We start from the raw sequence: 16,541 nt of genomic DNA on the forward strand, positions 1-16,541 counted from the left end.
GCTTCTATATTGCTACCCACTATGTGTTTTCATTGTCTCAAGAACCACTGAACTAATTAACACCAAGCCCAAAAAGCAACTCCCGTGGACAAACTCTATCTTCGTGCCCAGTTTGGCGTCATTCAATCAAAGAATTTTTTAACAAATTTCCTAGATCAAATAAGAAGTCGAGATGTTGAGGCATCCACAGAGCTATTATCACTGTACTATTCCTTCTGCAAAAATACCGTCCACGTACTAACGGTTTCAAGCATAAACTTGCAGTGCTAATGCCCCGTGCTGCAGGCTGTTCCTTCAGGAACCCCTTTAGCTAGGGGACATGGATCTAAGCCCCATGTATCCTCACCATTCAGGTGAGAGTACAGAAGTGGTGAATAGGACCAGAGCATATGGGCGATCACCAGTCTGCTTGTATATGTTCTTTTGTGACTAATGGTTTTATCCCCCAGAAAAGGATCTCTGTGAGTCGGCGCTGGTAGTGTGTTGTGTAGGGCATTCTTTGTCCCTAAATATAGGGGAGGGGGTGTATTAAGCTCAAGCCTTTCCTCTTAGGAGACTGGGATGTCAGCACTTAATGGATAATATCTAAACCGTCGGCGGGTCGCGAGCAGCCATCTTTTGCAGCACCCGGACGAACATCCCCGCATTACCCGACTGGATCAATCGATTCCGATCGAAGCGGATTCCGCTTTTTTAACCACGAAGGGAACCTGGGAATCGGTCATTGAACCGTTAGAATACCGCAGCAGACAAAGTTAGCGATTAAAACGGAGAAACTAGCTCGCATCAGGAGCAGGCGGTATCTACCCAAGTGACTGTAGGACGTAAGCAGCTATCGTTTGCATCGCTTAGCCAAACCCAGACGCAGTACCATTTATTTTATCGAATAAGAATCTCTTTGAATGGATTATTAGCTGCAAAGGGTAGTTGGAACCCGGCCATTGAAGCACCGGAACGCAGTTATAACCAGCCTACAAATATCCATCGGACGGAAATTGTGGCTCCTGAAGAAGGCGTTTTCTGTAACGCCGAAACGCGCGTCGAACTATAATCACTGCCACCTAATTTTTATATTTTTTGTCAATTTATATGAATGTAGTACATTGTAATTGTTTTATCTGTCTTTTTTCATTAATTACTATTTTTATGCATATGTAAGCAGGACAGGTTATGGCTGCTTTTTAATACGATTTTTATTAAATGAATCAGATTTCTTCAAAATGTGTTGTTTTCTCCATGAATGTACTTTTCCCTTTCATTTATAGTTGTCAATATTGGGTTGCGATCTTCACACATGTCAGCACTTAATCCCATGCTGTAACACTAAAAAAGACACCCCCCACAAACAGGAAACTGTCTTCTGTTTGCACCGAAATTTGCACAACCCATGGTCGTGATGCAAACGATGCCCTCCATGTGGTGGGCTTTGTCGTACAGTGGGAACTAGCAAGTGGAATTGGTTCTTTTTAATCTCCAGGGACTAGCTGCAAGCCCTCCATCCCTCTTTTGGGACTTGGACATTTTTTTGTAAGTGCTTTTCTGAGACCATTGAGAGGGTTTACAATGCACTTGCACCCATTGAAGGATGTTGTAGGTTCTTAAAGTTGGGACACGTTTGGTGGTGGCACTTATGTAAAACGAGACCTAGATGTTTTGTTTTTCTGGGATTTGTAAAAGAGCTCTAGGAGTGACTTCCAGCTTGTGAAGATATGCCTCTCAGTATCCTGTGTGGGGTCATTCATCTTCTCTCTTGCATGCAGGCTCACACTTTAGTGTCAGGGCTTTAAGGCTGGCGGGCATGGGTTATTAGAGGGGCTGTGTATTGTTAGTCTGTGGGATCTAAATAGAGTATTGCGAAGGACTGAGTAGAATACAACAAATGGCTGGAGGGTAAAGTCCTCACTTATTGCCCATCCGTAAGATCTATACAAGCCTGCTGTTGCGCTTCTCACTGGGGTTGACCTCAGTGCCCAGTGATGCATGTTGAAGAGTCGATTGGATAGACCCTTGTCCCTTTAATTCAATATCCATATAAGTAAAGAGGTAATTTCCATTTGTAAGTAGAACAGAGGGAAATTTTATTGAAGAGGACAGTTTTGAAAGTTATATATTGAATATTCCTTTGAGTTTGATTGTTGATTTACTTGTATACCACATTATGGGTTTTGCCAACACGTGTTACTCCATTCTGCGATTTGCACATGGGCAAAGGGAGCTTATTACCTCGCGTCCTGACTTCGAGAAAGTGTTAAAAGGTAGATGAGTCTCAATGCTGTTCGAGTATAAGCAGTCCAGACTGATGTGAAGCCAGCCTCCTTCTGAAATGAATTGGTGTATTTCCTTATATGGATATTGAATTCAAGAAAATATGAAAGCTTCAAGTTCCATCCAGAAAACACACTGTTAACAATCTTTGGAGCGCAGAAGAAATGTCACTCTTCGCCTCTGGAACGTATTGAGTGCGATTTCATCAACAGATGTTTCCCTCTGCATCTGGAGCACTGTTACACAACTGTTCTGACGGTAGAAAGTGTACTATATGTGGACGTTCTGTTTTCCATCAGCTGTAGCAACTAAAATTGTAACTTACCAGACTTTCTTTGTTGAGTAAAATAACCAGCTGCATGAATTAACTGTTTTCCTCCTGTGTTTCCTTACAGGACGAAGAGATAGGAATGTTGGGAGAAATAACTCATTTACAAACTCTTCTCGAGGACCTCACAAATTTGACCTCTGAACCAAATAAGCTCCCTCCAATGAGTGAACAGGTTAGTTCAGAGTTGTGCTTGCCTGGGCTATTTTTTAAGCTTAAAAATGTAAGAAATTGTGAATTTATTGTAAACGAAAATTTAGGAATGTCTATATCGTGCAAGATTAATGTGCACTCGCGCTCATTAATTCAGCGCACTTGTGTGCTGTGCGGGGTACCCAGTCACTCAGGTTCTGAAGCACTGATCGGGTTGGAAGTCCCCTCCACTTGCACTAGTAAGCATTACAAGGGCCTCTTGCAACAAGTGTAAGGTGTGCAAATACCCCACATCAACCAAATCATGTTTGTGTAATCACCCACCCCAGAAACTGACAAAATACCCCCGAACAACTCCTATCAGTTTAGGCAATGCGCCAATGCGCAGAGCCACAGAAATGAGTGGGGTGTCATTGCCACAGTCTATACTGGAGAATCGACCCAACTGCATATTTATTTGTGACATGTGTAGTAAGTTAATACACCTGTAGGCTTAATTAAATAAACTGATTATTTATTATAAGATCGCAGAATAGAATAACGTGGCTGTCCCTCTGGCCAGTCAACAGCAACTGACTAGAAGTAGAACGGCCAGTGTACACAGGAATGTAGAATGCACAGTGTTCAATGCTCCACACTCTATAAGAAACATAGAAGATTACTACAAAATGCTTGGCTAAGATATGTTTGGAAGGACATGCAGTAATGGGTGTAGGGAATACCACCAGGTTCATCTTTGTCTCAACGTTCAGGCTGTGTGTGAAAAACACTTAATGAAAGCAGACGTTCTTGTGAATTTCACCACCTGTCTACCTTTGTGTTTGAGCAGCAGAGGTATATTGTGATGCCTTGGAGAAGTGAATGCTGAGCTGCACTGGAATGATTTTTTTTTAATTCTACAACTTGGTTGCGCCCGGTGAGGGGATTGCCCTTCTGCATTATTGGCTGCATCTCTAGTTAATTCAGGAACATGTCCGTCAGCTGCGTGTTATTGGGCCTCTGTCCCAGGCACAAAGGGTGCTTTATGGGAGAAACAGCCAGAGCAGTTTAGCACGATGGTTGACATTGTCATTAATGTGAAAGCAGAAATCTCTGGTGCCAGATTGTGCCCAGTGCTGCAGCATTCCCGGGGCTCGTGCTACGGGGCTTTGATGTGGCTCATCGCTGCTTTTTCCACTGCCCGCGCATGCTTTCCTGCCTAAGCCTTATTGTGAATTCTTATTGCATAACCCACCTATCTCTTTATGCGTTTCTTTCGCCCTCTCCTGCAGGTGATCAATGACCTGAAGAGCTCGGATTACAACTTCATTTATCAGACCCCCCCATCCTCGCCGAGCGGGACGCTCTCACGCAAAGCAAGCACCAGCAGGTAACTAGCAGGCACCAGAGCCCAGCGGATGAGCACGAACAGAGAGCGGCTGATAAAGCCCCGCACTGTCCCCTCCTCGTGTGCATAGTCCCGATCACATGCTGCGCCCATGGAATGTGCACGCGGCCAGCATGTGCTCCTGACGGCCTTTTTGTGTATTCATAGAACCGACCCAATCGGGGGAATACGTGATGTGGCTGTTTGATCTCGCTGGTTAGTTCTTCGAAGCACAACAAAGGCTGTTTCTGTGAGCAGTGCGCTCGCCATGCAAGTGACTGACAAGCTTGAGCCATATTCTTTTTTCCTGTTTTTCTCGCAGATGTTGGTGTTACACTTTGGACTCTTTGTTAGTGTTTTCTAAATGTATGGTAGTGGAGTGTGGGTTTGTGTTTGTTCGCTGAGGGGGTCTGGGTGCATGCTTGGGGTGATGATGGGGGATCACAGCTGTTTCCGTACTGTTGAATTGTGGTTGATTGAGGACTGTATCATAAAGAGCAGAGAGCCAAGTCTTGGTGGTTTGAGCATTGAATGTTGCCTGGTGCTGTGTCGGAGCACTGCAATGCTGGCGTAGATGGGATAAAAAGGGTGATGCCTTGAAGTAGGGTGACTAGGATTTGTAAACCAACAGTCCACAAACATAGAAGTAGAGCTATAATTTGGCATCAATTTAAGGGTACAGAAATACTTAATTTACAGTACATACAAACATACGAAAGACAGACAATAGGTACTATAAGGAATTAAAAGCAGCTATTACACACAGTATTATCTGGGCTAACTACATTGCTTTCTGATAAGGGCTAGTTCTTGGTACTGTGACCTCCTTATGGGTCTCCATCGGAGCTCTTCAGTTTCTAGAGACCTCTGGAGTTGTTCTGAGCCACAACCTGGCAGCTTTGGTGGTGTGCCACTTCAGGTATTGGACAACTCCAGTAAGCACAGCTCTTGTGCATCTTCCTGGGTCTCCTCGCCAGGTGCTGAGGTCGTAGAGCTCCACGTATGAAGGCTCCTGGAAGTGCAATAACAGTATGCTGCCTTGTTAATTTTTTCGTCAGCCAGCGCTTGATATATTTCATTCGTATTTGACTACTGCAGTCTTTAGCTCTTCTGTTATGTAGCTGTGCGTGTCTGCCTTTGACAATAACGCTCCATATAGCGTATGACTTTATCTTGTGTGGCAGTGCGTTACCTTTATGTCTGGCCTGACCAGCAGGTACACGGCTAGCGACGTGTAGATTCTCTGCAATGCTTTTCTTGTCTTCAACTGCTTCACAGTGGCAGAATCTGCCCTTTGACTCCACATGCATTAAGCGTTGATTCCGTACTTCAATGCTAGCACACGTGGTACGCACAAGCAGTTTGCTAGGACACAGCAAACTCTCTGGGAAAGCACTGTTGATCTTTGGGCTACTTATCCCCTAACTCATCTCCAATTGTAGCGTCTTCCCCAGCCTGCATTCCTGCCAATGACTACACCACACATAGAGCTTAGTATTACACGTCTTTATTCTTCTGCTTGTAACCGCACCCAACATTCTAAATCAGTCTTCATCGCATCCTGCTCTAATACTTGCGTCACACCGCTGTAGAGTCCATCAGGAGTTAAAAGGTTTCAGTTATTGCTAACTCGCAAGACACTCCACATCTCACTGAAGAAGCCGAACTAGGCCAAAACCAGTCTCACATTGCTTGTTTTCCTTTTCAGAGAGTACCTGGCTTTGGATGTTTGGGCTGGACTGTTCCTATTAGATCAGGATCAAGACTAATTTGCATAAGGCTGACTTGGCATAATGGGCAAAACAACTATGGGCTGGAATTCTACTCCAAGCTGTTGCCAGTGGTTAGAATATTCACAATAATTCCTCCAATCACCTTTTGTTTGTTTGCTGTACAAAGTGTGTACATAAAGCAAAAGGCTCTGAGGTCTCCGCTTGCACATAGTGCAGAACTGAAGAGAGCGGCTGACTGTCCCTGCCATTCTGCCTCTTTGAACCAACTGCTGGGGTTTGAAAGCACCATTGAGCCACCGGAATAAAGTTTAAAGGCTGAATGTGGCCAGTACGCCTTACTTTAAGGATCAGTGATTTACAAGGGAAAACCGCCTACAGAGGAATACATAAATGGCTGACTGGTATTTGAAAAACAGCTGTGTATTGGAGATGAGGCCCTGACTAGAATGCAGTCTCTTGGACGTTTGTCTGCTAGAACCGAGTGTGTGATGTGTGTGTGGAAATAGGTAAATATGTGTGGAAATAGGTAAATAGCACTGAATGGGGACTGAGGCTTCTTGTGTACAGATAGGTGAATACTGAATTTCAAAACGGCCAGGAAATGTTAGGTAGAATCGAAAAAAGAGTCTGAGAAATGTATATGTTACAGACAGGAAAAGGCTGATGTGTGGGGAAACTCAGTAATGGGTGTTGCATGAGGGTTTGAGAAACTGGCAGTGTACGGGTGTACCTCAGCCACTGCAAAATCTTTTGCTGACGTAGTAAATGGCACTTGACACACTCACGTCCAATCAGCCACTTGTTTGTGCTAGCGTTATACATTGTAGTGGAGGGAATGCAAGGAGAGTGGAGTCAGTGATTTTCCTCAAGAAAAGTTGTACAAGAGGATCGGCTTGTTGAGATGCTTCCCTTAGGCCCTGGGTGATTTTCTGATGGGTCAGGTTGGTCCTCATTAAGACTCGTTACTATAATTAATATAACAGATAGTGTATTAGGTTTGAGAAATTTCATTCGTATTAACGAGTAATGGTGGAATGTCAGCGCAGATTGTCCTTTTTGAGAAGAAACAAGCCAGCTGATATTGGAAGGACTCAGGATTGCAGATGTAAGACAGAAAGTAACACGTTTAAGGGATGTATTACACTATTAGATTGTTATATTGAAGTCTGTGACAAAATGTAACAATTAGTGTAGCTAAATAATTAACTTGAATTAGCGGCCTACACAAGCCCATGAAAAAACACAATTCTTGAACAGCTTCAAAACAAAGTGGATAGATCCTGAACATGGAAAATGAAACAGGGTGGGCAGGATTGATTCTTCTCAAATTCTACATATGAGACAGATGATAGGTTTTCTGTGCTCAACATGTTCTTTATTTTACAATAACGAAAAAAAGTCCGTTCACAGGTAGTAGCGCATGTAAAAATATGGCTAAACAGTTTGCTATTACACCAAGCCTTAAACTTTGCCACAGTTTCTGATCAACCATTTATAATCCGGCTCTTCCTCTGCTCCAACAGGCAAGCTGTCCCACAGTATAGGTTATTCCACAAATTCCTTACACTATTTTTCAAGTTTTCCCTGTATCTGAGGCATGACAATCACCTGCTGTATCCCTCTAAGCCCAAACATGATACTTCAGCCAAATAACCTGGCACCGCCTCGCTATTTAAAATCAGTACAGTGGCACATATCAATTCTGTTTTTCTCTCATGCAACTTGTATCGCTCTCCAACGTTTGAACAGTTTTTAAACAAGCATTTTCAATGCAATAGATCTCACATTTGCGAGCATTTAAGCTATTGGGATTGTAATCGACAATGCCTTTTATTTGTATTTAAAAGCAACACATATATATTGGCATTGTGATTTTTAATGCCAGTTGCTCAAACTTTGGCAAATGTGAGAGCATTTTTATGGTGGCAGCAGCCCCTTTCTGTAGATGCTGCTCGTGTATTCAGGATACAGTGAGCAGTGTCTAAAAAAAGGGGCGCGGCCAATATTAAAGTGAAAGCGCGTATGGGGTGCTTTCCCCCAAAGTCAAAAAAATTAATTCATTTAGAAAGGTTCTGTAGCATGGCCGCTAAAGTGAAAGCGACCTGCGCTATTAATGAAATAAATAAATAAGCTCAGCAACTAATGTGAAAGCGCACCGCACCTAAATTAAATAATTAAATAAGCACGCCCATTATAGTCAAAGTGAACCGCGCTGTAATTTAAATATATACATTAGTAAAAGTGCGCAGCGTGCTGCAGTGTCATAGGTGAAATAGGGGAAGATCATTAAAGAAAATAAGGCTCACCAACTTATAAAGCAGACTGTGGAACAACACAAGTAAAACGTCCAGTCGTTATGGAAAGGTTACAATTGCAGACAAGCCAGTACCAAGGAGGGACTATTAAGCCTATTCAGAAATGAAAAGCAACAATTTTGCAAGGACAGTAACAGGAGCCAATTGAAAAGATGAGTGGGACAAAGGCACAGCTTCTATGCCATACCTCAATACAGAATACCTCGTATAGCAGCGCATGCGCTGCCCAGGCTTGACCCAAAACCTTGGCTTTTTGCTCGGACTTAAGTTCCTATCTGTGAGGACTAGCGCCAGGACGCTCCTTGGAGCATCTGTGCGCTTTATAAATATCAGTTCATCATCATCATTGGTTCATACCTTCAGTGTAGGAAATAACTAATCTGAAATTAAAGGCTTGGTCCTAGAACTATCGTTAATCACAGGTTATAGAGACTGGAAATAGGTCATCCAAATAGAATATCTGTTTATGGAATCTACTTTGTATTTTCAGTAGCAGGTGCTCAGAAGAGTCCTGAACCAAAGCCATATATTTCTCACTTGCTCACCAACAATTTTTACATCTGCTCCTTTAGTTTGCATTTAAGACTTGTATTGCTGATACAAGAATATATACAAATGTACATCAATTGGAAGATAAAGAGAAAAAACGAACTGGGAAAAAACGATTATTGCACTCCCCAATTCACGTTGTCAGATTGGAGCTGACTGAAGTTTAGAATGTGGAGTCCTTGTAGGGAGCACACTATTCAACAGCCAAGCTCGCGTTTGTTTCACACATCTAGGAAAAGAGAGACCACGTCACTGCGAATGTGGTTGAAAGGAGACTAAGAAGTTCTATATCAAATAGAGGCTTAAGGTGCGAACAGTAACTGACGAATCTTGCTTTTTGTTCCTTAAGTTTTGTCAACCCTTCGCTGTCAAAAACTGCAGGAACATTGAAACTGCGCTGCATGGAAGGGCCCACGTGAGGTGGTGAAGGAGGTGTGCTGATGCAGAGTTTTCTCCTGGTCCTGTTTGGCCTTCACTATCAGCTCATGTGAATTATAGCAGTATGAGCTTTGCACCGGTGGCTCGGCAATACTGGCAGTCAAGGTGTGTGGCAGCTTGTGGCAGGTATGAGTGACTTAAGTGGGATTGGGTGCAATGCAGGCCCTTGCAGCCCCCGAGCACAGAGGTGCCTCCACGCTTCAGGAGTCCTACCATCATACGCCACTGGGGTAGATAACGGGCCTCCAAGATTTTGTGTAATTAGAGCTGATTATGCTTAGTGAAAATCACTGTGCACTACTATTAGTGTTGTGAAAGTGATTGTAGGAGAGTAGGGTCTGCAATCCTATGATCACCCAGATTTTTGCTTTTTGCTGCACTGGTTTACGACTTTCCCTGGCTGTGGGCCTGCTAATCAGACCCCCAGCCTAGCTGTTCTCTCTATCCAAATTGTACCCAGGTACTGAATTGGCACTGGGCCCTCTCCAAGTCCCTGTACCCAGGGCTGAGGTGCACCCAGAAGTCTCCCAGGGGCTGAAGCATGTATTGTGCCACCCCTGGATTGACTAACTAAAACTGACACAACTGGCTGCACGACAGCTGGGGCAAGGTGGTGTACTCACCCTTTGCTTTAGATATAGTATACCTATATCTAACCCTAAAAATGGACACACAGATCTCCTATCAGTCACTCCTGTAGCAGGCCTTAACCATCCTGAAGGCAGAGTGCTTGGAATCGTGTGAGATGGTGCTCTGGCATGAGCTGAGCCTGTCTGCGGCTTTCGGGATCCATCCCTTAGCCGTTTCCATGATATCGCATACCATATACTCTTAAGTGCATTATAATCCTCGCGGTTATGTGCCAACTCTGGTATCGCTTTATCAAAACATGTCGAGTAAGGTGTCATACGAATTGGAATACTAACCCCTCGCCAATTCTGGCGACGGGGTTAGCATTCCACCCTTCTAGAGGGACACGACATGCCTGTAACCTATAACCCGGTTAAAAGTCAGACAGAGCCTTAGCATCCACAAAATGGATGCTGCCACCGAGACACAAGTCTGCCCTCCTGCTGCTGGGAGTCCTCCCAGAGCAGGAGATAAGGACAAAGGGTTTCCTGCCAGGGGCGGTGCCAGCACCGTCCTAGACAGGGTTTTGTGTATTGTAGGTAGGCAGGGCTTTAGAGGAAGGTGACTGCACGTGGCACCCCGGTGCTCACTGTGCATAGGCTGGCTGGAACCAGTTCCAGGGTCACTCCAGACCCTGTGCTGGGGAAAAGCCCGCCAAGGAAGTGGGTGTAACCACCCCCCTCCTAGTCCCACCCATAGGGCAGGACTTAGTCGCGTGCCAGCCCCTTTTTACAGGATAAAGGTAGAGACTGGCCCCCTTCCAAATCAGATCATCTTTGGAATCAAGATACCACTTTCCACGAAAGGACTTCACGATTTCTTCCTCAAGATTCTCCCTTGTGGCTAAGGAGTAGTCACCCTGCATCCGCAGGCACCATCTAAGAACACTGCGGTCTGCTGCACGTCCTTCCTCCGGAATCCGACTGCCCAGCTCGACGAGACCCGGCTTCCCTGGCACCTCTGACCTCTACCCACCTCTACAGCACAGCTGAGAACCGTGGGTGCGACGAGACCTCGAGGGACCGGCCATCGCCAAGACTGCACGACTTCTGCACAGCAAGCCCACCGAGTAATTTCCTGGTGAGTGCTTTGGGGTCCGAGAAGCCCCCACCCTGAGCAGCTCCAGCACCGAAGAGCAGCCCCCCAGCATCTCCACGATCGGCGTGGGGCCCTTCTGCCTTCTGCTGCTCACCGCGTTGTTTGGCTACTAGCCCGTTGGCTTGTGGCCTTCCTGACGACGCCCGACGACATTTCTGCTGCTGGTCTGGTTGCTCCAGACTGGCCCTTGCTCCCTCCCAGAAGAGGAGCACCCTGGACCCTCCTGGTCCACTCAAGACGCCATTTTGAGTCCACCGCGTGGGCTTGAATTAGCCAAGGCTTGTTGCCCAATCCTGGGTAACTTCGACGCCAACGACTTCATCCTTCGTGGGACAGCTCGCACCTCCATCCTGGTCGCCGACAACGCCTCCTGGTCCGAGAGACTGCAGAGCCCAGCAGCGCCCACTCACCTGACTGCGGTGACTTCGCCCGGTGCCATCCTGGTGCCCACTTAATCACTGGCTAGTGATTCAAGAACTTGGTCCCCTCTGCTTTCAGGTTTTCTTCTTCCTTGATCCAGGCTTGGATCCATCGAACTTTCCTTCACTGGTCGCCTGCCAGCAACTTCTTCCTTCCAGGCTCCTGGTCCGGCAACGAGATCCCCGACGTCTTTTCAGACCTATGCAGCTGCAGCCCCTGGGCTAGGTAACTTCGGCACTTCGGTGTCCCAGCATAGCCTCACTATCCTAGGGTCAGGATCCACTGTCGTTTTCTTCCTACCAGGTCGGGTTCGCCCGTGAACACTAACTTTGCCTTTACTAGCCTCCATAGACTTTGTCCCGCATCCCGCGTGAGAGTGCACACTCTGCACCCGAGTCCCCTGGGCCTCCTAGTAGTAATCTAACGATTCCCTAGTCCAGTCCTAGCGATTCCAAAGCCTATTAGAACTGTTACTTACCTGCTAGTAATTCGCATTCCACTTTTAGTGTATATGGTTTTTCGTGCCCCTCGGGCATTGGCGTAACGTGCTAACTTAAAAGTATTTTCGTAAGAGTTTTGTTGTGTGCCTAGCACCCTGTCCTCATAAAGAGTACAGGGTTGTTGTGATTCTAATAAATACACTGTTTATTTTCATAACACTTGTGTGGTGTCCTTTCACTGGGTGTTCAAGGGGTAATGTGATGGTAAAACAGCTGGCTTAACACGCCCTCTAGAGTCTTAGCCTTAGACTGCTCGTATCCATGCTACTAGGATAGCTGGTCTATAAGGTTGACTTACAACCAATCATCAATAAGGGTTGTTTGGACTGATATATAGTGATCACTAGAATAGTGAACACTGCACATCAGGCCAACTTCTCACATTGGTGAGCAGCGGTTGGGATTTGAGCTTGCTGTTGTTTTACCACACATGCCCTAAGAATATCTTGTGAAAGATCACATAAGTACTAAAGGTACATATAACTTAGCTTAGAATACTCTGAGTTCTACTGAACCAGCTGTTGTAGCTCCTAGGGCCTAGCACACCCTAAACTACAACTCTAGCAAGGGATCAGTAGGCAAACATATAGTGTAGGTAAGTGCACCACTTACACCTCACTAGAAAAGCATGTCGACTCAGGGGGACTCTACTGAGACTCCCCTGGTCAGTGTTGACCCTCCACAGGTCACTTCAAGATATGCAGCTCTCAATTTTCAGGAGATGAGGCAACTCTGTGTCTCCAGGAAACTGAAGCAGGGGTCTAACCCCACCATTCCCTTTCTGATAGGTCTCTTAGAGACATATGATGCCAGAAAGCTCTCTCAGTTACATGAGAGCATGCCAGCCTTAGAGGGAACCTCTGGGGATCCAGACCTCCCCAACACTGATTCAGCAGTTGAGGAGGAGGATCAGGAGGTACTCTCTGGGGATGAGGTAGACAAAGGTCTTGAGGTAGTCAGAAGGCTAACTAGGACCAACTTAGACTTACTTGGGCTAGGATCTGGGGGCCCCCCAGTACTAACCCGAAGTGGGCCTAACCTTGGAGTTAGGAGAGATAGATCTCTTTCTAGGGACTCCAATAGATCTCTGCACTCTAATGCCTCTTCTCAGGGGAGAAGGAATCCTCCACAGAGGAGATTTACTTCCCCTCAGAGAAAGGAGCATGAAGCTAGGATGAGACAAGCTGAACTGAGGATTGAAAGGGAAGAAATTGCCCTGGCCAAAGAGAAGCTTGCCCTGGCAAGAGAGCAGCAGATGAGTGGGCTAGCTCCCACTGGTGGCAGCAATCTCCCAAGAGATAGAGAGAAGGGTTTAGATACTAAACACCTGACTAAAATAGTGCCCCCCTTTAAGCAAGGGGATGATATCCAGAAATGGATGGCTGCTCTGGAGAGGGCCTGCACTGTGCAGAACATTCCCCAGAGTCAGTGGGCAGCTATACTGTGGCTCTCCTTTGATGGTAAAGGTAGAGATAAGCTCCTCACTACAAGAGTGGAGGATGCTAACAATTACCAGGTCCTGAAGAATACACTGGTTGATGGGTTTGGTTTAACCACTGAGCAGTACAGGTTGCTGTTCAGAGACACCCAGAAAACTCAGTCTCAGGACTGGTCTGATTTTGTGGATTGTGCCACTAAGGCTTTGGAGGGCTGGTTGCTGGGTAGCAAGGTTACAGATTACACAGGATTGTATAATCTAATGATGAGAGAACAAATTTTGAACAATTGTCAGAACCAGTTGCTGCACCAGCACCTTGTTGATTCAGATCTGACCTCTCCCCAAGAATTGGGAAAGAAGGCAGACAAATGGGTCAGGACAAGGATCAAGCAGAACCAGAACCAGAACCAGGGTGGTCAGAAGAAAGCAGACCAGAAGGGTAATGTTAAGAATGAGCAAAATGACCAGAAGTCTTCACCAGGTCCCCAACAAACCAAAGAGGGTGGGGGTCAGGCTTCCCAGAAGAAGAAGACTCAAGAAGGCCAGTCAAAAAGGTGGTGCCAGTACTGCAAAAGTAAATCTCACTGGTTTAGTGAGTGCACCAAAAGAGGAGGAGGACAAACTCCTGCCACTACAGCTCCTAAAGCAACTGCACCCCCTAGTACAGTCAGTAGTGGTAGTGTCACTCCCAAGGCATTAGTTGGGTTAACCTTGGGTACTGAGGGGTCTGACAACTTAGTTGGCACACTCACTCAGGCTGTCCTTGTCTGTACAGGGGATATGGATATGTCCCCTGAAATAAGTCCCAATACTTTGGGCAAATACAGGCAGACACCTTTGATTAATGGCAAAATGGCTCAGGCCTATAGGGACACTTGTGCCAGTGTCACCATGGTGACACCTAACTTTGTGGACCCTGGACAGATCATGCCAGGTACTGATTTCCTGGTGACCAATGCCAGCAATGTCACTACTAGTCATAGTGTGGCAATTGTAGCCTTCTCCTGGGGTGGAGTGAAGGGACAAAAGAAAGTTGTAGTCAGTTCAGACCTCCCAGTTGATTGTTTGTTGGGCAATGATTTGGAGTCATCACAATGGTCAGAAGTGGAGCAGAGGACTCACATGGAGATGTTAGGCTTGCCAGCACATGTGCTTGCTGTGACTAGGTCACAGGCCAGAAAATGCCCCACTGAACAGGTGCTGGATCCTGAAATGATGGACCAGACACCTCCCAAGAAGAAGAGCAGTAAGGGTAAGGCTTTGCCTTCCCCCTTGCCCCAGGTTGAGGATCAAGTCTCTGAGGAGGCTGATCTAGAAGAGCTGAGGGAAACTGAGCCTAAAGAGCTTGAACTTGATCAAGTTGAGTTTCTGGGCTCAGGGGGACCCTCCAGAGCAGACCTGGGGAAGGAACAGTTGAGCTGCCCTTCCCTTGAACCCCTCAGACAGCAGGCTGCTGCTGAGGCTGCAGGGAATGCCACAGGTGCCCACAGGGTATACTGGGAAGATGGACTCCTGTACTCTGAGTCAAGAGACCCCAAGCCTGGTGCAACCAGGAGGCTGGTCATCCCCTTGTCTCTGAGAGGTTTCCTTCTCACCTTGGCCCATGAGATTCCCCTTGCAGGTCATTTAGGTCAGACAAAGACTTGGGACAGGCTTGTCTCACACTTTCACTGGCCCCATATGAATGAGAATACCAAGGAGTTTTGTCGCTCATGTGTCACTTGCCAAGCCAGTGGTAAGTCAGGTGGCACAACAAAGGCCCCCCTCATACCACTACCTGTGGTGGGGGTTCCCTTTGAAAGAGTGGGGATTGACATTGTTGGTCCAATGGAACCCCAGACAGCATCAGGACACAAGTTTATACTGGTGGTGGTGGACCATGCCACCAGGTATCCTGAGGCTATTCCCCTTAGGACCACTACAGCCCCTGTAGTGGCAAGAGCCCTAGTTGGAGTGTTCTCCAGAGTGGGTTTCCCTAAGGAGGTCGTTTCTGACAGAGGTACAAACTTCATGTCAGGATATCTGACTGCCATGTGGAAAGAGTGTGGTGTGAACTACAAGTTCACCACACCCTATCATCCACAATGCAATGGGCTTGTTGAGAGATTCAACAGGACCCTGAAAGGGATGATTCATGGACTACCTGAACCTCTTAGGAGAAGATGGGATGTCCTGATCCCCTGCCTCTTGTTTGCTTACAGAGAGGTCCCACAGAAGGGGGTTGGCTACAGCCCTTTTGAGCTTCTGTATGGGCATCCTGTAAGAGGACCCCTGTGTTTGGTGAAGGAAGGATGGGAGAGACCTCTCAAAAAGCCTGCAACCAACATAGTGGACTATGTACTTGGTCTCCGCTCCAGGATGGCTGAGTATATGGAAAAGGCATCCAAAAACCTTGAGGCCAGCCAGGAACTTCAAAAAGCTTGGCATGACCAAAAGGCTGTACTGACTGTGTACCAGCCAGGACAGAAGGTGTGGGTGCTGGAGCCAGTGGCCCCAGCAGCTCTGAAAGACAAATGGTCTGGGCCCCACACCATCATTGAGCAAAAGGGAGAGGTTACCTACTTGGTGGACCTTGGAACTCCCAGGAGCCCTCTCAGAGTGCTCCATGTTAACAGGCTCAAGGCATATGTTGACAGGAAGGACATGAGCTTGCTCATGGCCACAGATGAGGGACAGGAGGAAGAGAGTGACCCTCTCCCAGACCTGCTCACTCAGAATCCTGATGATGGGTCAGTTGATGGTGTTGTCTTTTGTGGCAGCCTCACTGAACATCAGCAACAGGATTGCAGGCAAGTTCTGCAATCCTTTCGACATATGTTCTCTCTGACACCCAGCCAAACTGATTGGTGTACCCATGATGTTGACACTGGAGACAGTCTGCCTGTCAAGAGTAAAATCTACAGGCAGCCTGATCATGTTAGAGACTGCATCAAAACTGAAGTGCAGAAAATGTTGGAACTGGGAGTCATTGAGCCCTCAGATAGCCCTTGGGCTAGCCCAGTAGTTCTAGTGCCAAAGCCTCACACCCAGGGTGGTAAGAGAGAGATGAGGTTTTGCGTAGACTACAGAGGCCTCAATGCAGTCACTAAGACTGATGCCCACCCAATACCAAGAGCAGATGAGCTTATAGATAGATTGGCTTCTGCCAACTTCTTAAGCACGTTTGATTTGACAGCTGGGTATTGGCAAATCAGGTTAGCTGAGGAAGCCAAACCTAAGACAGCATTTTCTACCCCTGGAGGGCATTATCAATTTGTGGTAATGCCCTTTGGACTGAAAAATGCACCTGCCACCTTCCAAAGGTTGGT

General features: G+C 46.5%; 1 protein-coding gene across 4 annotated transcripts in view; it reads left to right on the forward strand.

Moving 5' to 3' along the window:
• The window catches only part of LOC144768495 (protein MTSS 1-like), a 563,908-nt gene that overhangs the window by 418,484 nt on the left and 128,883 nt on the right, over positions 1-16,541 (forward strand). For all 4 annotated transcript variants that reach the window (XM_078652201.1, XM_078652202.1, XM_078652203.1 and 1 more), the window contains exons 8-9: positions 2,661-2,768; positions 4,018-4,115. In XM_078652201.1, the coding sequence (XP_078508327.1) occupies positions 2,661-2,768; positions 4,018-4,115 (206 nt within the window). The remainder of the gene's footprint in view (positions 1-2,660; positions 2,769-4,017; positions 4,116-16,541) is intronic.

This window comes from Lissotriton helveticus, chromosome 7 (genome assembly GCF_964261635.1).
Source record: "Lissotriton helveticus chromosome 7, aLisHel1.1, whole genome shotgun sequence".
In the NCBI taxonomy this organism is placed as follows: domain Eukaryota; kingdom Metazoa; phylum Chordata; class Amphibia; order Caudata; family Salamandridae; genus Lissotriton; species Lissotriton helveticus.